General features: G+C 46.9%; 1 protein-coding gene across 1 annotated transcript in view; it reads left to right on the top strand.

Annotated features, from left to right (window-relative positions):
- The window catches only part of PHIP (pleckstrin homology domain interacting protein), an 863,049-nt gene that overhangs the window by 708,624 nt on the left and 132,925 nt on the right, over positions 1–21,500 (top strand). Inside the window, exon 31 of the mRNA XM_030199061.1 lies at positions 8,008–8,133. Coding sequence (XP_030054921.1) covers positions 8,008–8,133 — 126 coding nt within the window. The remainder of the gene's footprint in view (positions 1–8,007; positions 8,134–21,500) is intronic.

The raw sequence follows: 21,500 nt of genomic DNA, 5'->3' as shown, positions 1-21,500 counted from the left end.
TTCCCTCGCTTCTAGCGGGGACGCCTCGTTGCGGCCTAGTGGCCGCTCGGTCGGCTAATTTTTTCGTGGTGTGATTTTAGCCACCATTGCCGACTTTGACTTCGCCGACGCGATTTTTCCGTCGATGTCCTCGAAGGTCCCGAGTGGATTTAAAAAGTGTGGTCGCTGCGGCCGGCCGATCTCGCAGACCGACACCCACGCTTGGTGCCTCCAGTGCCTCGGGCCGGAGCACAATCTCAAGTCGTGCGCGCTGTGTCTCGGTCTCCGGAAACGGACTCAGGTTGCGAGGCAAGTTCTGCGGGACCGTCTTTTTGGAACTTGCGCCGGCCCCTCGACGTCGACCCCGACGGCATCGGTATCGAAGGCCGGGTCTTCGGTACCGGTATCGATGCCCGAGACATCGGCACCGATGGCAGCGACCCCAGGAGAACAGGTCCCGTCGGCCCGCCGGTCCGCCGGTGAGAGTGGGGTTGAGAGGCCGCGTGGGCAGTCGGCCCCGGTCACTCCCTCAGCTCGTGAGCCACGGGACCGAACCCTGTCGGACCCGGTACCTCGAGACCGAGGGGGATCGACCTCCTCCTCCTCTATGCCCTCCGGCGCCGGTGACGTGCACCGGAAAAAAGATAAGAAGCGCCGTCACCGGGAGCCCTCGGTGCACCCTGAAGAGGAGTCGACGCCGAAGCGTCATCGCAGAGAGGAGAGATCTCCGTCGGTGGTGGAGGTACCGACGCGTCGGGGTTCCGGCACCTCGGTGCCGTCTCCTGGCCCCCAGCAGCTTCTGGCACCGACACCCTTACCGGCCCCACCGCCTTTCCCGGCAGCGGGCCTGGACGAGTGCCTCAGAGCCATCCTTCCGGGGATCCTGGAAGGGCTGATGCGCCAGGCTGTGCCGGCGTCGGGGGTGCTTGCGCCCCCGGCGCCGATGACTGTGGCGCCGGCGAGCTCTAGCCCGGCGCCGGGGCTGTCGACACCGCCGCCGCTTGCGGTGCCGGTCTCGACCGCCACGCAGGTGGAATCCCCGTCGACATCGATGGAGGGAGCTCCGTCCCCGCCGGCGCGGGAGTCCACCGCTCGACGACACCGAGACCTCGGTGCCTCGACGTCGAGCCGGGCCCGGTACCGGACTCAGCTACATGAGCTAATGTCCGATACCGAGGATGAGGACTCGTGGGGGGAAGAGGAGGACCCGAGATATTTCTCCTCAGAGGAGTCTACGGGCCTTCCCTCGGACCCCACGCCGTCACCGGAGAGGAAGCTCTCACCTCCTGAGAGTCTCTCCTTTGCCTCCTTTGTGCGGGATATGTCTATAAGCATTCCCTTTCCCGTGGTCTCTGTGGAAGAGCCGAGGGCCGAGATGCTCGAGGTCCTCGACTATCCATCACCACCTAGAGAGTCCTCCACGGTACCGCTGCACAATGTCCTGAAGGAGACGCTGCTTCGGAACTGGGTGAGACCACTAACTAACCCCACCATTCCCAAGAAAGCAGAGTCCCAGTACAGGATCCACTCTGACCCAGAGCTCATGCGGCCCCAGTTGCCCCATGACTCAGCGGTCGTGGATTCTGCTCTCAAGAGGGCACGGAGTTCGAGGGATACCGCCTCGGCGCCCCCGGGGCGGGAGTCTCGCACTCTGGACTCATTTGGGAGGAAGGCCTACCAATCCTCCATGCTCGTGACCCGCATCCAATCTTACCTGCTCTATATGAGCATCCACATGCGGACCAATGTGCAACAGCTGGCGGACCTGGTCGATAAGCTCCCGCCGGAGCAGTCCAGGCCTTATCAGGAGGTGGTCAGGCAGCTGAAGGCGTGCAGAAAGTTCCTGTCCAGGGGGATTTTTGACACCTGTGACGTGGCATCTCGTGCTGCGGCCCAAGGTATAGTGATGCGCAGGCTCTCATGGCTGCGTGCCTCTGACCTGGACAACCGCACCCAGCAGAGACTGGCTGACGTCCCTTGCCGGGGGGATAATATTTTTGGCGAGAAGATCGAGCAGATGGTTGACCAACTGCATCAGCGGGAAACCGCTCTCGACAAGCTCTCCCACCGGGCGCCTTCAGCACCCGCCCCCGCGGGCGGGCGTTTTTTCCCGGGCTCGGCAGGCTGCACCCTATTCTTTTGCGAAGCGTAGGTACAACCAGCCGGCCCGAAGGCCTCGTCAGGCACAGGGACAGCCCCAGCGCGCTCGTTCCCGTCAACAGCGTGCGCCTAAGCAGCCCCCTGCGCCTCCACAGCAAAGCCGGGGACGGGCTTTTGACTGGATCCATGGGAACATAGCCGCCCTACAAGTGTCCGTACCGGACGACCTGCCGGTCGGAGGGAGGTTAAAATTCTTTCACCAAAGGTGGCCTCTCATAACCTCCGACCAGTGGGTTCTCCAAATAGTGCGGTACGGATACGCCCTGAATTTGGCCTCCCTGCCTCCAAATTGTCCTCCGGGAGCTCAGTCTTTCAGCTCCCATCACAAGCAGGTACTTGCAGAGGAACTCTCCGCCCTTCTCAGCGCCAATGCGGTCGAGCCCGTACCACCCGGGCAGGAAGGGCAGGGATTCTATTCCAGGTACTTCCTTGTGGAAAAGAAAACAGGGGGGATGCGTCCCATCCTAGACCTGAGAGGCCTGAACAAATTCCTGGTCAAAGAAAAGTTCAGGATGCTTTCCTTGGGCACCCTTCTGCCAATGATTCAGAAAAACGATTGGCTATGTTCCCTGGATTTAAAGGACGCATACACTCACATCCCGATACTGCCAGCTCACAGACAGTATCTCAGATTCCGCCTGGGCGCACGGCACTTTCAGTATTGTGTGCTGCCCTTTGGGCTCGCCTCTGCCCCACGAGTGTTTACAAAGTGCCTCGTGGTGGTAGCGGCCTACCTACGCAAGCTGGGGGTGCACGTGTTCCCATATCTCGACGATTGGCTGGTCAAGAACACCTCGGAGGCAGGAGCCCTCCGGTCCATGCAGTGCACTATTCAACTTCTGGAGCTGCTGGGGTTTGTGATAAATTACCCAAAGTCCCATCTCCAGCCAACTCAGTCTCTGGAATTCATAGGAGCGCTGCTGAATTCCCAGACGGCTCAGGCCTACCTTCCCGAAGCGAGGGCCACCAATCTCTTGTCCCTGGCTTCGCAGACCAGAGCGTCTCAGCAGATCACAGCTCGGCGGATGTTGAGACTTCTGGGTCATATGGCCTCCACAGTTCATGTGACTCCCATGGCTCGTCTTCACATGAGATCTGCTCAATGGACCCTAGCTTCCCAGTGGTTCCAAGCCACCGGGAATCTAGAGGATGTCATCCGCCTCTCCACCAGTTGCCGCACTTCACTGCTCTGGTGGACCATGCGGACCAATTTGACCCTGGGACGTCCATTCCAAATTCCGCAGCCCACGAAAGTGCTGACGACGGATGCATCTCGCCTGGGGTGGGGAGCCCATGTCGATGGGCTTCACACCCAGGGTCTGTGGTCCCTCCAGGAAAAGGATCTGCAGATCAACCTCCTGGAGCTCCGAGCGATCTGGAATGCACTGAAGGCTTTCAGAGATCGGCTGTCCTACCAAATTATCCAAATTCGGACAGACAATCAGGTTGCAATGTATTACGTCAACAAGCAGGGGGGCACCGGATCTCGCCCCCTGTGTCAGGAAGCCGTCGGGATGTGGCGCTGGGCATGCCAGCACAGCATGCTTCTCCAAGCCACATACCTGGCAGGCGTAAACAACAGTCTGGCCGACAGACTGAGCAGAGTCATGCAACCGCACGAGTGGTCGCTCCATTCCAGAGTGGTACGCAAGATCTTCCGAGAGTGGGGCACCCCCTCGGTGGATCTTTTCGCCTCTCAGACCAACCACAAGCTGCCTCTGTTCTGTTCCAGACTTCAGACACACGGCAGGCTAGCGTCAGATGCCTTTCTCCTTCATTGGGGGACCGGCCTCCTGTATGCTTATCCTCCCATACCTTTGGTGGGGAAGACCTTACTGAAGCTCAAGCAAGACCGCGGCACCATGATTCTGATAGCGCCCTTTTGGCCCCGTCAGATCTGGTTCCCTCTTCTTCTGGAGTTGTCCTCCGAAGAACCGTGGAGATTGGAGTGTTTTCCGACTCTCATTTCGCAGAACGACGGAGCGTTGCTGCACCCCAACCTTCAATCCCTGGCTCTCACGGCCTGGATGTTGAGGGCGTAGACTTCGCTGCGTTGGGTCTGTCTGAGGGTGTCTCCCGGGTCTTGCTTGCCTCTAGGAAGGATTCCACTAAAAAGAGTTACTTTTTCAAGTGGAGGAGGTTTGTCGTTTGGTGTGAGAGCAAGGCCCTAGAACCTCGTTCTTACCCTGCACAGAACCTGCTTGAATACCTTCTGCACTTATCAGAGTCTGGCCTCAAGACCAACTCAGTAAGGAATCACCTTAGTGCGATTAGTGCTTACCATTATCGTGTGGAAGGTAAAGCCATCTCTGGAGAGCCTTTAGTCGTTCGATTCATGAGAGGCTTGCTTTTGTCAAAGCCCCCTATCAAGCCTCCTACTGTGTCATGGGATCTCAACGTCGTCCTCACCCAGCTGATGAAACCTCCTTTTGAGCCACTGAATACCTGCCATCTGAAGTACTTGACCTGGAAGGTCATTTTCTTGGTGGCAGTTACTTCAGCTCGTAGGGTCAGTGAGCTTCAAGCCCTAGTAGCTCATGCTCCATATACTAAATTTCATCACAACAGAGTAGTGCTCCGCACTCACCCAAAGTTCCTGCCGAAGGTGGTGTCGGAGTTCCATCTTAACCAGTCAATTGTCTTGCCAACATTCTTCCCCAGGCCGCATACCCGCCCTGCTGAACGTCAGTTGCACACATTGGACTGCAAGAGAGCATTGGCCTTCTACTTGGAGCGGACACAGCCCCACAGACAGTCCGCCCAATTGTTTATTTCTTTCGACCCTAACAGGCTAGGGGTCGCTGTCGGGAAACGCACCATCTCCAATTGGCTAGCAGATTGCATTTCCTTCACTTACGCCCAGGCTGGGCTGGCTCTTGAGGGTCATGTCACGGCTCATAGTGTCAGAGCCATGGCAGCGTCGGTGGCCCACTTGAAGTCAGCCACTATTGAAGAGATTTGCAAGGCTGCGACGTGGTCATCTGTCCACACATTCACATCACATTACTGCCTCCAGCAGGATACCCGACGCGACAGTCGGTTCGGGCAGTCGGTGTTGCAGAATCTGTTTGGGGTGTAAATCCAACTCCACCCTCCAGGACCCGAATTTATTCTGGTCAGGCTGCACTCTCAGTTAGTTGTTCTTCGTAGGTCAATTTCTGTTGTACCCTCGCCGTTGCGAGGTTCAATTGACCTGGGTTATTGTTTTGAGTGAGCCTGAGAGCTAGGGATACCCCAGTCGTGAGAACAAGCAGCCTGCTTGTCCTCGGAGAAAGGGTATGATACATACCTGTAGCAGTTGTTCTCCGAGGACAGCAGGCTGATTGTTCTCACCTACCCTCCCTCCTCCCCTTTGGAGTTGTGTGTTTCATATTTTCTTGCTTGTCATTCAACTGGCGGGAGCGGTCGCGCACGGGCGGGAAGGCGGCCGCGCATGCGCGGTGGGCGTGGCCTGCGTGCCGACCGTCCCGCGAAGCTTCTTCCGGTTGGTGGGGGCTGCCGCGGACGTCAACCCAGTCGTGAGAACAATCAGCCTGCTGTCCTCGGAGAACAACTGCTACAGGTATGTATCATACCCTTTATTGTAATTAGACCTAAAATACAAATAAGTTCTACCATCTTAAAATCCATTTATATTTATCATTATCCTTATTGACAAGAAATAAGCAGAAGTTCTATCATGTCAGGAGTTCAAAGTTTAGAGCTCACAAAGAGGCAGGACTTGCCCCTTTTGCATACCCCTTCAGCACGATGCCTCAGGATTCAGCATGATATAAATGTCCCGGTTGCTGATGTCACCACCAGGCACCTGACATGGGTTGCCAGCTGCTCCCCTTCCAGAACAGCCTTTGGTAAAGGTAATAAAATGGCCCTTGATAGCCCCAGACAGTATAGTTTCCAGGAGTATTCAGAATGTAATAATGTGGATGAGTTAGTGGCTGAAGCGATGAGCTGTTTTGAATATTCTTAAAGCTTTCAGAAATTACGTGGCTGACAAAGTTGACCTAGCCCTAACAAACAATCAGGTGATGTTCTACCTGACTAAGCCAGGAGGAGCATCTTCTTGTATTGGATATGAAACTGTTCCCTATCACACAGGAGGACCCCCAAGAAAGACATATAACTGGCAGTAAGAAACCATATCCTGGCAGAGACCATCAACACTTGAGCCCCCCCCCCCCCCCCCCCCCCCCTCTTCTTCCCATAAATAGTCTCTAGATCATAATGTGACCATCTGGCTCTTTCTCAAGAAGAGCACACCCTTCTTAAAACAGCCCAGAAGAGAAATATAGCAGCCCAGGATATCACAAGTTTGACTGTTTTCAGATGCCATGCCTTTAGTGATCAAAACCTTGATAAAACTCAAAAGACTCCAAGGAATTCTGAACTCCATAGCCCCCTTCTGACTGAAACAGATTTGACTTCCTCCTTTTATGAGAAAGCCCAGAGAAAATCAGTCAGATTGGGAACTTCTCTAAATCTGATGATACAGAGCCAGGAATTATTTCTCCACTTCAACATCCAATCTTTGCCTTCACACCCAAATGTATTTAGTTAGGATTTAATTTGCACATTCTAAGTAGTAGTTCAAGGTGAGTTACATTTAGATACAGCAATTATTTCTCTGTCCCCAAAGGGACAAAGTTTATGCTGTAGGTAATGGAGGGTTAAGTAACTTGCCCACCCAAGGTCACAAGGGAGTGTCTGGGGGTTTTGAATGCAGGCTTTCATGGTTCTCAGCTCACTGCTTCAATCATTAGGCTACTTCTCCACTCCATGTATTATCCCTCGGTTTGTCCCAAAGCCCTGGCTGTTAGACATACATTTGGTTTAAAATGGAGAAAGATTTTTGTCTTTGGTGTGGGCAAAACCCTATAAACCTTCTTTTGCACATGCAGGAACTCCATTGGTCAGAGACTGGACTCCAAGAGGCATATTTTCAAAGCACAGCCTTCCAAAGTTCCATAGGTTTCCCTATTTAAAAAAATATATGGGATGAATGGAGTGTGGGTGCGTTTCCATCAGTGTTGTATTATAATGGAACATTGCATCATGATGTATAAGTTTGACTTCCGATTAAACCACTGTATCATTTTGTTGTGATGTTGTTTGCTTGTCTGTTAATAAAAATGATATTACATTAAAAAAAATTATAATTAGAATAGGGTTTTTTTTCATCAGAAATATTGTCTACCTGTTTGCGGTTGTTGATGTTTCCCACTTTAATAAATGTTAAAGTTTAGGGCTTACTGCATGTGTGACCTGGGTAAATTGCTTATCTTCCAAGAAAATGAAGTTGTTTACATTCTTCATTTGGTTTATTCAGTTTCTTTTCTGTCTTACCCTCATGTTTTAGGCAGATTCCAATAAAACATCTATATTTAAATTTAGAAAAACAAATTCTATATAAAAGCAAAAATGATACAACATGGTACATATTAACTCATCATAATATTGCATCAAGTAACCTCGCTCACTGCCCGTCACAGGTAAGAGAACAGGTGCACAAATAGTTTAACAATTCTAATGATCTGCTGCCTAATATCGGTGACATTTATTGTGTTTTCTGAAGACAGCAGTTCAATAGACACACAAAACCATCCGCCCTTGGGTCTCTGCCTAGGGTCACCACAGCACAGTGAAAAGATGAAGGCTTATTCCTTTCCAAAGAGCTCTGAAAGATTGCCTGTCTGGCATTGTCATGTGTCTGACACATCTGGCTGGTGAATTGCTGTCTTCAGAGAACACATAGGTAAGCAACTTCATTTTTTAAGCCAGTTTCTGTATATTTTCTTCCACTTAAACAACATGGTTTAAATTTGCTGCAATGACAGTTGAATTGCTTAATATCTTCTTTTCTCTTCAAAGGCGTCTTTCTTCACTTATGTGGGAAGTTCGGTACATTGAACATAATGCACGTACATTTAATGAGCCCGGAAGCCCTATTGTAAAGGCTGCCAAATTTGTTTCAGATCTTCTTCTACATTTCATAAAGTAAGTTAAGTGATAAAAGCTCAGTTTATATTATAAATTATTAGTGCAAGACCATTTGAGTTGCATTTTCTAATTCTTTAGTTAGGGATGTCTCATTAGAGAGGTGTAAATAGACTATGCCTACCATCAGGAATTGCATCTGCATGCTAGCAACTCTTAAAATTATTGTAAATCTGCTTTGCCCTGACTTTGTTGAATATATTTGCAACAAAGGCTACCTCTAACATTCATATGGCTCCACTATACAGTCTTCAGCTGCATAGTTCCTTCCATTAAGAATACTTTCCCTGACTGTCCAAAATAAAAGGAATAGGCATACATATGTGTGGGAAATGCAGATTCTTCTCCACTGTGTGATCTTCAATTGTATGGCTCCATTCCTCCAAGTTTTACTTTGGTCTAAGCCAAGAAAAAGCAGGTTCTTGAACGTAGTAGCTGAAAAGGTAAGGGAAAGAAAATTAGCCTTCATACATTACAAGAAGACTGAGAAAGAGGAGGGTAGGCAAAAATATCTGGAAAAGCTAAGAGAAGCTGAAAAAGCTGTCAGGAATGTAAAGAAGCAAATGGAAGAAAGGATAGCTGATATGGTAAAATTGGGGGACAAGACATTTTTCAGATATATAAATGACAGGAAGAAGTGCCATAATAGCATTGTGAGACTCAAAGCTGAGCAAGAGGAATATGTAGAAGCTGATAAGGAGATAAAACTGAGCTGCTTAACAATTTCTGTTCTTTTGATTGCATAGATCAGAGATGCTGCTCTGATCGTCTCCGCTCAACAACTTCGTTTCCAGTACAATTGAGCGTTATAGCTTCAATTTATTGACATACATATTCTTTTTATATTTGGATAGAATTAATAATCAACAGACGGCAGAGAAGACTCCTGACGCAGGCCAGTACGGCTGAAACACAGCTGTGTCGAGTCCCTTTCTCCCTGCTACAGTTTGGCTAATAAAGTTGATTCTTCATTTTTACATCCAAAGTGTCGTCTTTTTTATGTAATTTTTTGATTTTGATGGATTCATCTTTTAACTACATATTTTATGATTAATTTTAAATTTTGATGTTTTTAATATAAATTTTTTATTTTTATATTTTTTGTTTTTTGCTTTTGTTAGTCATCTTCGCTGTTTTGTTTCTTGACCAAGCAGTTGGACATGGGAGGAGTGCTAGATGTGGTGTACTTAGATTTTAGCAAAGCCTTTGACACGGCCCTGCACAAGCAACTAATAAATAAACTGAGTGCCCTTGGTATGGGACCTAAAGTGACTGACTGGGTTAAAAACTGGTTAAGTGGAAGGAGACAGAGGGTAGTGGTAAATGGAGCTTGCTCTTCTGAGGAAAAAGGCTGTTATCAGTGGTGTATTGCAGAGCAGAGCCGCCAAGAGACTAAGCAGGCCCGGGGCAGAATCGTCATCACTGTCGCACCCCCCTCCCTCCCACCCAAAGCACCTTGGCTGGCCCCACCAGCTGCAGGCAGCACTGCTCCTTCCTGTTCTAGTGTCCAGCATTGCCTGCCCCTGCTTTCTTCAGGTCACAGAAGCTCAGTCTCAAAACTGAGCATACGCGGCCTGAGGGCCCAACAACTGCTAGGCAGACAATGCAAGGGGGACCCGGTGTAGGAGTTTTCTCTCTCCTGCTCCTGTCGGGACACGATCACCCGGGTCCCGTCAGGAGCAGGAGAGAGAGACCCCTGTGCCGGGCCCCCCTGGAGGCCCGGGTCCAGGGAATTTCCCCCGCCACATCCCCTCTCGTCAGCTATGCTGCCGGGTTTGGTCCTAGGGCCAACTCTTTTAACATTTTCGTGAGTGATATTGCGGAAGGTTAGTAGAAACATAGTAACATAGTAGATGACGGCAGAAAAAGACCTGCATGGTCCATCCAGTCTGCCCAAGACAAACTCATATGTGTATACCTTACCTTAAATTTGTACCTGTCCTTTTCAGGGCACAGACCATATAAGTCTGCCCAGCAGTATTTCCCGCCTCCCAACCACCAGTCCCGCCTCCCATCACCGGCTCTGGTATAGACCGTATAAGTCTGCCCTCCCCTATCCTCGCCTCCCAACCACCACCCCCTCTTCCCCCCAACTGCTCCGCCACCCAATTTCAGCTAAGCTTCTGAGGATCCATTCCTTCTGCACAGGATTCCTCTATGCATATCCCACGCATGTTTGAACTCCGTTACCGTTTTCATCTCCACCACCTCCCGTGGGAGGGCATTCCAAGCGTCCACCACCCTCTCCGTGAAAAAATACTTCCTGATATCTTTCCTGAGTCTGCCCCCCTTCAATCTCATTTCATGTCCTCTCGTTCTACTGCCTTCCCATCTCCGGAAAAGATTCGTTTGCGGATTAATACCTTTCAAATATTTGAACGTCTGTATCATATCACCCCTGTTCCTCCTTTCCTCCAGGGTGTACATGTTCAGGTCAGCAAGCCTCTCTTCATACGTCTTGGAACGTAAATCCCATACCATCCTCGTAGCTTTTCTTTGCACCGCTTCCATTTTTTTAACATCCTTCGCAAGATACGGCCTCCAAAACTGAACACTATACTCCAGGTGGGGCCTCACCAATGTCTTATACAGGGGCATTAAAACCTCCTTTCTTCTGCTGGTCACTCCTCTCTCTATACAGCCTAGCAATCTTCTAGCTACTGCCACCGCCTTGTCGCACTGTTTTGTCGCCTTCAGGTCCTCAGATACTATCACCCCAAGATCCCTCTCCCCGTCCGTGCCTATCAGACTCTCCCCACCTAACGCATACGTCTCCCTTGGATTTCTACTCCCTAAGTGCATCACTTTGCATTTCTTCGCATTGAATTTTAATTGCCAAACGTTAGACCATTCTTCTAGCTTCTTCTTCTGATCTTTTTTCATGTTTTTCACACCCTCCGGGGTGTCCACTCTGTTGGAAATCTTGGTGTCATCTGCAAAAAGGCAAACTTTACCTTGTAACCCTTCAGCAATGTCAATCACAAATATATTGAACAGATTCGGCCCCAGCACCGATCCCTGAGGCACTCCACTACTCACCTTTCCCTCCTCCGAGCGAACTCCATTCACCACCACCCTCTGGCGTCTGTCCGTCAACCAGTTCCTAATCCAGTTCACCACTTCGGGTCCTATCTTCAGGCCGTCTAGTTTATTTAAGAGCCTTCTGTGGGGAACCGTGTCGAAAGCCTTGCTGAAATCTAAGTAGATGACGTCCATAGCACGTCCTTGAATTAATTCTCCTGTCACCCAGTCAAAGAATTCAATGAGATTCGTTTGGCACGATTTCCCTTTGGTGAAACCATGTTGTCTCGGATCTTGCAACTTATTGGCTTCCAGGAAATTCACTATCCTTTCCTTCAGCATGGCTTCCATTACTTTTCCAATAACCGAAGTGAGGCTTACCGGCCTGTAGTTTCCAGCTTCTTCCCTATCACCACTTTTGTGAAGAGGGACCACCTCCGCCGTTCTCCAAGGTTTGTCTCTTTGCGGATGATACCAAACTCTGTAATAGGGTGGACACTCTGGAGGGTGTGGATGGTATGAAGAAGGATCTAGAGAAGCTTGAAGAATAGTCCAATGATTGTCAACTAAGATTTAATGCTACAAAATGCAGGGTCATGCACTTGGGGTATAAGAATCCAAGGGAGCTGTACATTGTAGGGGGTGAAGTACTGTGTACGAAAGAAGAGCGGGACTTGGGGGTGATTGTATCTGATGACCTTAAGGCGGCCAAACAAGTAGAAAAGGTGACAGCCAAAGCCAGAAAGATGCTTGGGTGCATAAGGAGAGGAATGACCAGCAGGAAAAAAGATGTGATAGTACCCTTGTATAAGTCTCTGGTGAGGTCCCATCTAGACTACTACGTGCAATTCTGGAGACCGCACCTACGGAAAGATATCAACAAGATAGTCGGTCCAGTGGGCGGCTACAAAATTAGTAAGCGGTCTCTGTCATAAAACATATAGGGACAGGCTTAAGAACTTCAACATATATACTCTAGAAAAGAGGCAAGAGAAGAGGACATGATAGAGACATTTAAATACCTCAGTGGCGTCAGTATATAGGAGGCGAGGCTTTTTTAAATAAAGAAAAACTCTGGAATGAGGGGACGTACAGTGAAGTTAAGAGGAAATAGACTTAGGAGGAAAATACTCTTTCACCGAAAGGGTGGTGGATGCGTGGAATGGCCTCCCAGTGGAGGTTGTGGAGACGAGGACTCTGTCAGAATTTTAAAAAGTATGGGACAGGCATGTGGAATCCCTTAGGAAAGGAAGAGTTAGTGGATACTGAGGATGGGCTAATTGGCCCTTATCTGCCATCATGTTTATATTTCTGTATCATTTCTGTGAACTGCAATGGCCTTTTTTGATTTGTTTGGGTTTTTTTGTGACATTCTTACATCCTGCGCTTTGTTCAAAGGACTAAATTTGAGCAGTAGTAGCCTGAGTATAGTAAGAATCTGTGTTGCTTTTTTAACAAATTACATACCTATAAAGGATCTAATGTTCTCATTCTACTCATTCTAACAGTGTTCCAAATTCAGAAAATGCAGTGGTCAATTGTGTAGTCATCCTGAAAATTGAATTTTAGCAAACTAGCGAAGCCTTCCTTTGAACTCTTTGGAAGGCTTCCTTATATTTTTTTGGCCTTGAATTTGGTTCTCTTTGTAGTCATGTGATCAACCAGACTAGTAAGTGAGGTAAGGGCCTATGAATATGCTGACAGTTGTGCTCTCTTCCAAGTTTCCAAGATTGACTACTTTTTGATTGAAACTTTTTAATTCAGTGTAAATAAAATCTTCTCCTCTGGATGTTAATTGTATTAAATTATTTGGGAAAACTAGGTTTTCTCAGATGTTTTGAACCTCTCTCTCTTTTGCTTAGATTTTTTTTAACTAAAATGAAATTAACAGCCTATGGGGGCTATATTGCCATATGGATTTTTTTCTTTGTTTCTTTTTATTTCTTTTTTTAATATTTTAAATGTTTTGCTACATTGTACATTGCTTAGATTTATTTATGTACAAGAGGAGCGGTATATCAAATACTGAAAATAAACACACACATTATTCTTAGCAGTGCATTGTGATAGAGGTTCATCTATGTCTTAAATGGAGGAAGTGAACCACCCTAGTTAAGATATGCCAGGCAGCCAAAAGTGGAAGAGTAGCCTAGTAGTTAGTGCAGTGGACTTTGATCCTGAGAAACTGGGTTCGATTCCCACTGCAGCCAGACCTTGGGCAAGTCATTTATCCCTCCATTGCTCCAGGTAGTAAACCTCTGATTTAGAAAAAAGGGTCTTTGTAATGGAAGATACTATGGCGCAGCAGGGCCCGGAATTGTCAGACCTGAAGCAGAGGCTCCAGGAGCAGGCAGACAAAATCGAGGACTTGGAAAAACAGATCGCAGTATAGTGGGGTTGTCAGAGCACATACCTGAAAGAAATCTGGCTACTCTTTGTAATAACGGTTCAGCATTGTCGGACAGCTTTGGCCCTTTCTACTACTACTACTTAACATTTCTAAAGCGCTACCAGGGTCACGCAGCGAGATGGCTCACAGAATTGGGCGTTTTCAAGATGGCCAACAGAGACTGCGAATTGTTGTCATAAAAATCCATAATTATGCAAACAAAACTGAAATTTTATAGTAACATAGTAAATGATGGCAGATAAAGACTGTACGGTCCATCCAGTCTGCCCAACAAGATAAACCCATTTTACATGGTATGTGATACTTTATATGTATACTTGAGTTTGATTTGTTTTTGCCATTCTCAGGGCACAGACCGTAGAAGTCTGCCCAGCACTCCTCTTGTACTAAAAGTTCTGACGCTAATGTCCAAGCCCCATAAAATTTACACTCAAACCCATCCATATCTGTTCAGTTTCGATCAGGGCGTAGACCGTAGAATTCTGCCTAGCACCGGTTTCGCTTCCCAGTTAGCAGCGTTGCCACCCAATCTCCGCTAAGATTCCGTGGATCCATTCCTTCTAAACAGGATTCCTTTGTGCTTGTCCCACGCATGTTTGAATTCCATTGTCGTTTTCATCTCCACCACCTCCCGTGGGAGGACATTCCACATATCCACCACCGTGAAAAAATACTTCCTGACTTTACTCCTGAGTCTGCCCACCTTCAACCTCAATTCATGTCCTCTAGTTCTACCGCCTTCCCGTCTCCAGAAAAGGTTTGTTTGCGGATTAATACCTTTCAAATATTTGAACGTCTGTATCATGTCACCCCTGTTCCTCTTTTCCTCCAAGGTATACATGTTCAGGTTGGCAAATCTCTCCTGGTATGTTTTGTAACGCAAATCCCATACCATTTTTGTAGCTTTTCTTTGCACTGCTTCCAGTCTTTTTACATCTTTAGCAAGATACGACCTCCAAAACTGAATACAGTACTCCAAGCAGGGCCTCACCAATGACTTGTAGAGGGGCATCAACACCTCCTTTCTTCTGCTGGTTATACCCCTCTGTTTGCAGCCTAGCATCCTTCTGGCCACAGCCGTTGCCTTGTCACATTGTTTCTTCACCTTTAGATTCTCGGACACCAAGGTCTCCTGAGTCAAGCTTACTAGTCTCTCCCCTCCTGTCCAGTATCTTTCTTTTGGGTTTCTGCACCCCAAGGGTATCACTCTACACTTCTTGGCATTAAATGTGTTTGATTGCTAAGATTATAGACTAAGAGCAAAGTGGCGGTAGGTAGGGCAGGGGTGCAGTGTTGTTGATTGCCTCATGTTGCCTTTCAGCAGCCCAGCCTCAGCAGCATGTTTTTACTGAGCACCCATTATAGCATTAGCTTTATGCTATCGCTTTTTTGATGTGTTATTCACAGCAATTGTAAAAATTAAACAAAAAAATAAGGAATATAAGTAGTGTACAACGGTTTCTTCTGTGTGTATATGGAAACATAACTTTGAAACCAGAACATTTTGTTACCCCAGAACTGTCTTAGTATTAAATTTTAACTAACAGACCCTCGACCATTCTTCTAACATTTGGAGATCACTTCTCATTGTTTCTACTCCCTCCAGAGTATCCACTCTATTGGCTATTTTCATGTCATCCGCAAAAAGGCAGACCTAAAACTTAAACGTGATACTTTAATCTATGAGGGCGAGCCCATCAAATTTTTCCAAGATTGCTCAATCTGTGCCCCACTAAATGAAAAAAAGGTTTGCTTTATGCTTCTTTATCTGGCACTCTTAAAGGTGAACATGGCTGGGAAGTGGATTGCTTATGACACTGTTTCCGCAGCACAGGATTCTCTCAACATGCTTGCAGGGTGAGAGTAGCAGGATGGTCATCGCAAGCGGGACTGCATCCTGGAGGTGAAGCACATGGCATCGTCCATGTTGGATTGCGGAATGGACCTTGGCTGTCAGATGTTAGCCCTTAAATAGTAATTTGTTTAATAATCTTAATAGTAACGTAGAGTTCTTAATTATTTGTGGAACATTCTGTTGCTCGATTTTCTGTGAGGGGGGAGGGACCTAGCATTTTGTGATTGGTTCTCTGCCATGGCAAATAGGCAGGCAGGTATATGGGGTCTGAAGATTGAAGTTGGGGAGGGAGGGCAGTTGGGTGGGGAGGAGAGGGGTTTTGAGATTCCTAACCATCTGGTTATTCGCAGGTCCCAGTTATGGGGGCTCTCTTCTGTGGGGGGGGGGGGGGGGAAGTGATGGGGATTATGTTCAAGTGAAATTTTGTACAAAAGGGTTCAAGGTTGGGAGTCTTTGTAAAATTTTTAAAACGGTGGGCGGTGGTGGGTGGTTACTTACTGGAAAGTGTTTTTTAAGGGATCAGTATGGGGATAGAGTTCCTGTGGTACAGGGTGACTTGCAAGGTCTGGGAGGAAGGCTGGGATCTCCAGATCAATTGGGAAGTGTAGTAATGGGCAGCACTTTCTTACAGTGTCAATCGCAGTGCCTCAGTGTAGGATTATAACATGGAATGTTGGGGGGGGGGGGGGGGGGGTTACTTCTCCCATTAAGTGTAAGAAAGTTCTATCTGCTTTAAAAAGACAGGCCAAAATCACCTGCATCCAAGAGACTCATCTCTCAGATAGTGAACACCAGAAGCTCAAACAGCCCTGGGTGGCTAAGGTACACTTTGTGGCCTGAGGGGAGCAGAAAGGAGGAGTGGTGATATTAATTCATAAACATCTAGCCTGCACATCAGAAGTTCTGTTGCGGGATGCACAGGGGATATTCCTTATGACCCTATGTTTTTTCCGGCCCTTATGGACAAATTGTTACATTGTCAAGGAAAGGCTCTTTTGGTGCTGGGAGATATGAACCTGCTAGCAGATTCTGCTCTAGACAGCTCAGGAATGGCGTGCCGGGCCCATACTTCTAGACCAGGCACGGAGATGCTGCAGTCCTTTTGCACCTCCCTCTCTCTGGTGGATGCTTGGAGACTGCTGCACCCGTGCGAAAGAGATTTTACGCAGAGATAGTGGGCGCATGATACACTCACGAGATTGGATTACATTTTGGTCTTTTGCTCTTTGTTTCCTATGGTCACGGAGGCTCAGATTGGGATTTATGTAGTTTCAGGTCATGCACCCGTCTGGATCGACCTGGAGGAAACGGGGAATTTTCAGGTATCCCCAAGGTGGAGGTTCCCCAGATACCTTGTTCACAATTAGGAATTTCACTCTTACCTGAACTCTAAATGGGAGTCCTTCCTTACCCATAACCAACAACATTTAAATGATCCACAATTATATTGCTCAGGGAGATCATTGCCTGTACAGCACCAGTTCGCAAGCGTGTGGTCCACAGTTTCCAAAACTTAGACTTGCAGTTACAGAGAGCAAAGCATGCATATGCCAGGGGTCCCACGGGTAGTAATAAGGAAAATTATATCTCATTACAAATCACTTTAATTCTCTGCTACAGGAGCAGACTCAGTGCATTACTTTACCTACCTGCAGTTTAGACATTATGTCTCCTCCTTGAATTGGACTGATCTAACGGAGGATGTGACAGACACTTTGTCGGACGCTTATACTTTGGGATCTCAACAATCGGTACCTCTAAAATACCAACATCAGCATTTAAAAGACACAACGCCTGAGTTAGATTATCAACTCTTGGTGACTCACTGGTCTCAAGACCTGACGTGTACTGTAAAAGTAGAGCATTGCAAAAATTACATAAAACAACTTCATTCGCAACGATTATCTGTGCAACAAAGAAAACTACTTTACAAATTTCTATTTAGACTCCACTTTTCACCAAAACGTGCGTTCAAAGCAGCTTTGATTCAGAGCACAAACTGTGGTAAATGTGGGACACTTCAACCAACCTGGGCACATGTTTTGATCTTGCCCTTTAATAAGTAACTTCTAGAGATGTGTGCTGGCATTGGATTCTTATTGGAGCTGCACAATCGCTTATGACCGGCTGATCTTTTTTTAATAGTTATACAAATCCACCCCTGGTGGGCTTCAAGAGTTTCCTTTAGCTAGCCATCTTCTCTGCTATCAAACCAATTCTACTAACCTGGCTGATGGATGCAGGCCTATCGTTTTCACTTTGGAGATCACTTTTACTCTTCCAGATGCGATTAGACAAGGGATTATAACTTTAGATAATGGACCAGGGCGCCGGTTCCGTGACACATGGGAACCTTTCTGGCTCACTCTATCTTCGAAAGCTAGGAGCTACTTGTTGAACATCTAACCTTGAGTTTCAGTTTATGGGGTGGGGGAGTGCGGGGAGAGGGGGATGCATAATAATGTTGTTATTGAAGCTTCTGATTATTGTTGTTTTTTAAGTTGGAGCAATAGCTCGTGCATCTTAGTTACCCTGTGCTTTGAAGCTTCAATAAAAAAGATTTAAACTTAAAACAAATAGGAGGACATATTTTTTCACTCAACGAATAGTTAAGCTCTAGAACTCTTTGCCGGAGGATGTGGTAACAGCGGTTAGCATATCTGGGTCTATAAAAGGTTTGGACAAATTCCTCGAGTTAAAGTCCATAGTCTGCTATTGAGACAGACATGGGAAGCAACTGCTTGCCCTGGGATTTGTAGTATGGAGTGTTGCCACGATTTAGGTTTCTGTCAGGTAATTGTGTCCTGTCTTGGCCACTGTTTGGAAAACAGGATACTGGGCTAGATGGACCATTGGCTACTCTTATGTTCTTATGTACTCTTACTGGAAAGAAGCTGTGCACCTAAAGATTGCTTACTGGAGTAAGAGGAATGTTAAAGGTAGCCTTTGTCTTTTGCATTCACTGAACAGATGTACCTAACAGTCATGGCTTTTTCTGAGTTAACAAAAAGGAAGTTTACAGATAGTCTTTAAGAGTTGCTAGCATCTGACATGGTGCTATATATTTATTGTACAACTTTACAAGCTGATGATGATCACCCAATAGAAACACAGGCCTTGCATGGGCAGAATGCAGAATCAGCTGGGAGAGGCTCACTCAAGCACCATCGCTGCATAAATAGTCTCTAGATAGCAATGCAGCAAACTTTTGAAAATGGGAACATCCCTGATCCCTTTGTATCCTACTAGAACTAGAAGCCTACGGTATTTCTATTTCAGGAAACCAAATAAGAGCAGAATAGTGTACAATGTTGTAATAGTAGGTAGAATGTTGAATTTCATATATGCATTTCTTGTAGTTCCTGTAGTATCCAGAAACTTATTCAAACACAGAGAAGAGAATCCTCGTAACCTCATATTGGCTAGGACTACTAATAGAAAGAACCCGTAAGACTAAAACTGTCTTCAAATTGACCACCCAGGATCAGGAAACCCTAGAACATCACAGCATTTTATTTGTAGCCTTGAGAGCTTGGATGTTTAGCAACCATTAAGTTTCATCCTTAAACCTCCTTCAGCAAGTACAACTGTTAATTTCTGTAAGAAAGCCTTCCATGAGTAAACCCTATAGAAAAGGTCTACCGTCTGTGCCATTAAAAATCAGGACCTGCTTAAATGCTGTCCCATGATTCTTCTGTAGTGAGTTTTTCACTTATCCCAGGGAGGTCTTAAAACAATAACTGCTCTACTTAGGTTTTTCTGTATTAAAGGTATCATCTTAAATTAACGGTTTTACTCTTTCTGCTAGCTCCTGCAATATAACTTTAATAGTGGTACTTCAAACATACAGGCTCTCATTTTACAGCTCCTGTTCATGTTTGAGATGTGCATAAACCGACACTTAAACTTATATCTTACATAGATATCTAAGTCTCCATTTTAGAAAGTCAGGATATTCGTGTCTCAAACCCAAGTGCATGCTTCTAAAATGGCGCTGATTGCTTATTACCATTTTGTGGTGTTAATTTTTTGAGTGAGCAGATTTTCTCACTTAAAATTCCACCCACCATTTCCCACCCCTTCTGTTCCTATATAGTCATCCCGGTAGGCAAACAATATTATTCAATCAAGTGGCAATCGAGTAATCTTGCTGATTGGTATTCCTTATCATAGTACAGATATTCAAGCTCATTCCAACCAATCAACCAGTAAACCGTGGCATGCACTAAAGGCTTCTCCGAGCCATTTTCTGATCATGGTAGCAGCCAAAGAAAACGGAATGCAGATGATCCAAAGGCTATTATAATGAGCTGCACTACCGTTGCAAGGCTATTATAATGAGAAGCACTACAGTTTTCCGATCCACTTACCATCAAAAAACCTAACGGGAGGTCTACACCTCTCGTTGGGGCAAATCGGAAGAAAAAAATATCGTCAGGGACGTCCTTTTTGGACGTCCTTCACTTAATAAAAACCTTTGCCGCCCGAAAGGAAGACGCCGTGCTGCCACCCCCTCCACGGCCTGCTGCAGGAAGGCTCCGATGCGGCTCGATCCTAGCAGGAGAGTGCAGTTGAGGACATCCATCCAAAAAGACGTCCTTTTTGGACGTCCCCCCCCCCCCCCCCCCCCGGCAATAATAAAAACGGCCTTTTTGGATGTCCACTCAGCTGAGAGACCTGGAAGTCTCTGAGCCAATCACAGCGAGGGGGGAGGACGTCCAAAAAGGACTTCTTTTTGGATGGACATCCTCAACTGCACTCTCTTGCTAGGATCGAGCCGCATCGGAGCCTTCCTGCAGCAGGCTGTGGAGAGGGTGAGCGGCACGGCGTCTTCCTTTCCCGGTCGGCACAGGGACGGCCACAGACATTGCGAAGGTGCCATAACTTTAAAAAAAAAAATTTAAGTCCCTCACGAGGACTTGGGACATGCAGCTTGTTTTTTTTTTTTTTTTTTACATGGCTGTTAGGCACTTTTTGGACGTATTTGGCATGCGCAGAGCAGCCAGCATAACGCTTGGATGCTCTACGCATGCTCAACTGGCCGACTGGTTACCGATGGAATAGAGAATGCAAGTGAGCTACAACGAGCAGCTCATTTGCATTCCTTTTCCTTGATGCATGCCCGTTCCTTACCGATTTGCTAAGGGAATTGGAAAGGGAAGGGTTTTAACGATTTTTTAGTGCATCTGGCCCAAAGTGACATGCCTTCCAGGATCCTCAGCTAGCAGAAATACCAACCAAATAATGTGATCAGAGAACAGAGTAAGGATTCTAATGTTACTGTTGTAATTAACCTGGAGACAAATAACATGGACTGTAGCTTTTTCTGAAGTGCTAACTCCCTATGTAAAAGGAGAGAAAAAAAATACATAATATAGAGAAGTTCAATAGCTAGCTCAAAACCTGGTGTCATCAAGAAGGCTTTAGATATATAGGAGTATTGCCCAATATACAGGAAAACAAAAGTCTATATTGTGATGATGGGTTATATCTCTGTGACAGGAAAGAGATCCATGCTGAGAAATTCAGACAATATACTTCTAGTCATTTAAACTAGAGGGTACGGAGTGGGAAATGGAAGCAGATGAGTTCAGAAAGTCATCCCCTGCAAATCTTTACAGCACTGGAGAAAATAAACCATCTTAGTAACTCACTTGGAAGAAAGACAGGAGAGGGGAGATATGATAAAGATGTTTAAATACCTATGTGGCATAAATGCACAGGAAGGGGTGAGCCTTTTTTAATTGAAAGAAAGCTCTAGAATGAGAGAGCATAGGTTCTCCGAGGACAAGCAGGTTGCTTGTTCTCACTGATGGGTGAAGTCCACGGCAGCCCCTCCAATCGGAACACTTTCTAGCAAAGTCCTTTGCTAGTCATCACGCGCCGATGCGCACCGCGCATGCGCGGCCGTCTTCCCGCCCAAACCGGCTCGTGCCGGCCAGTCTTCTTTTGTCCGAGCTCGGTACGGTCGTGTTTCGCCGTTCGTGCCCCAAAGTTGACCTCGCGCGTCGTTTATCGACTTCGTTCTTCAAAAAAAAAAAAAGCTGTCGGAAGGAGACCTTTTGGTTTTCTCCCTTCCCG

This window comes from Microcaecilia unicolor, chromosome 3 (assembly GCF_901765095.1).
Source record: "Microcaecilia unicolor chromosome 3, aMicUni1.1, whole genome shotgun sequence".
Lineage (NCBI taxonomy): Eukaryota > Metazoa > Chordata > Amphibia > Gymnophiona > Siphonopidae > Microcaecilia > Microcaecilia unicolor.
Note: the sequence above shows the minus strand (reverse complement) of the source record. Positions and strands in the feature narration are given on the sequence as shown.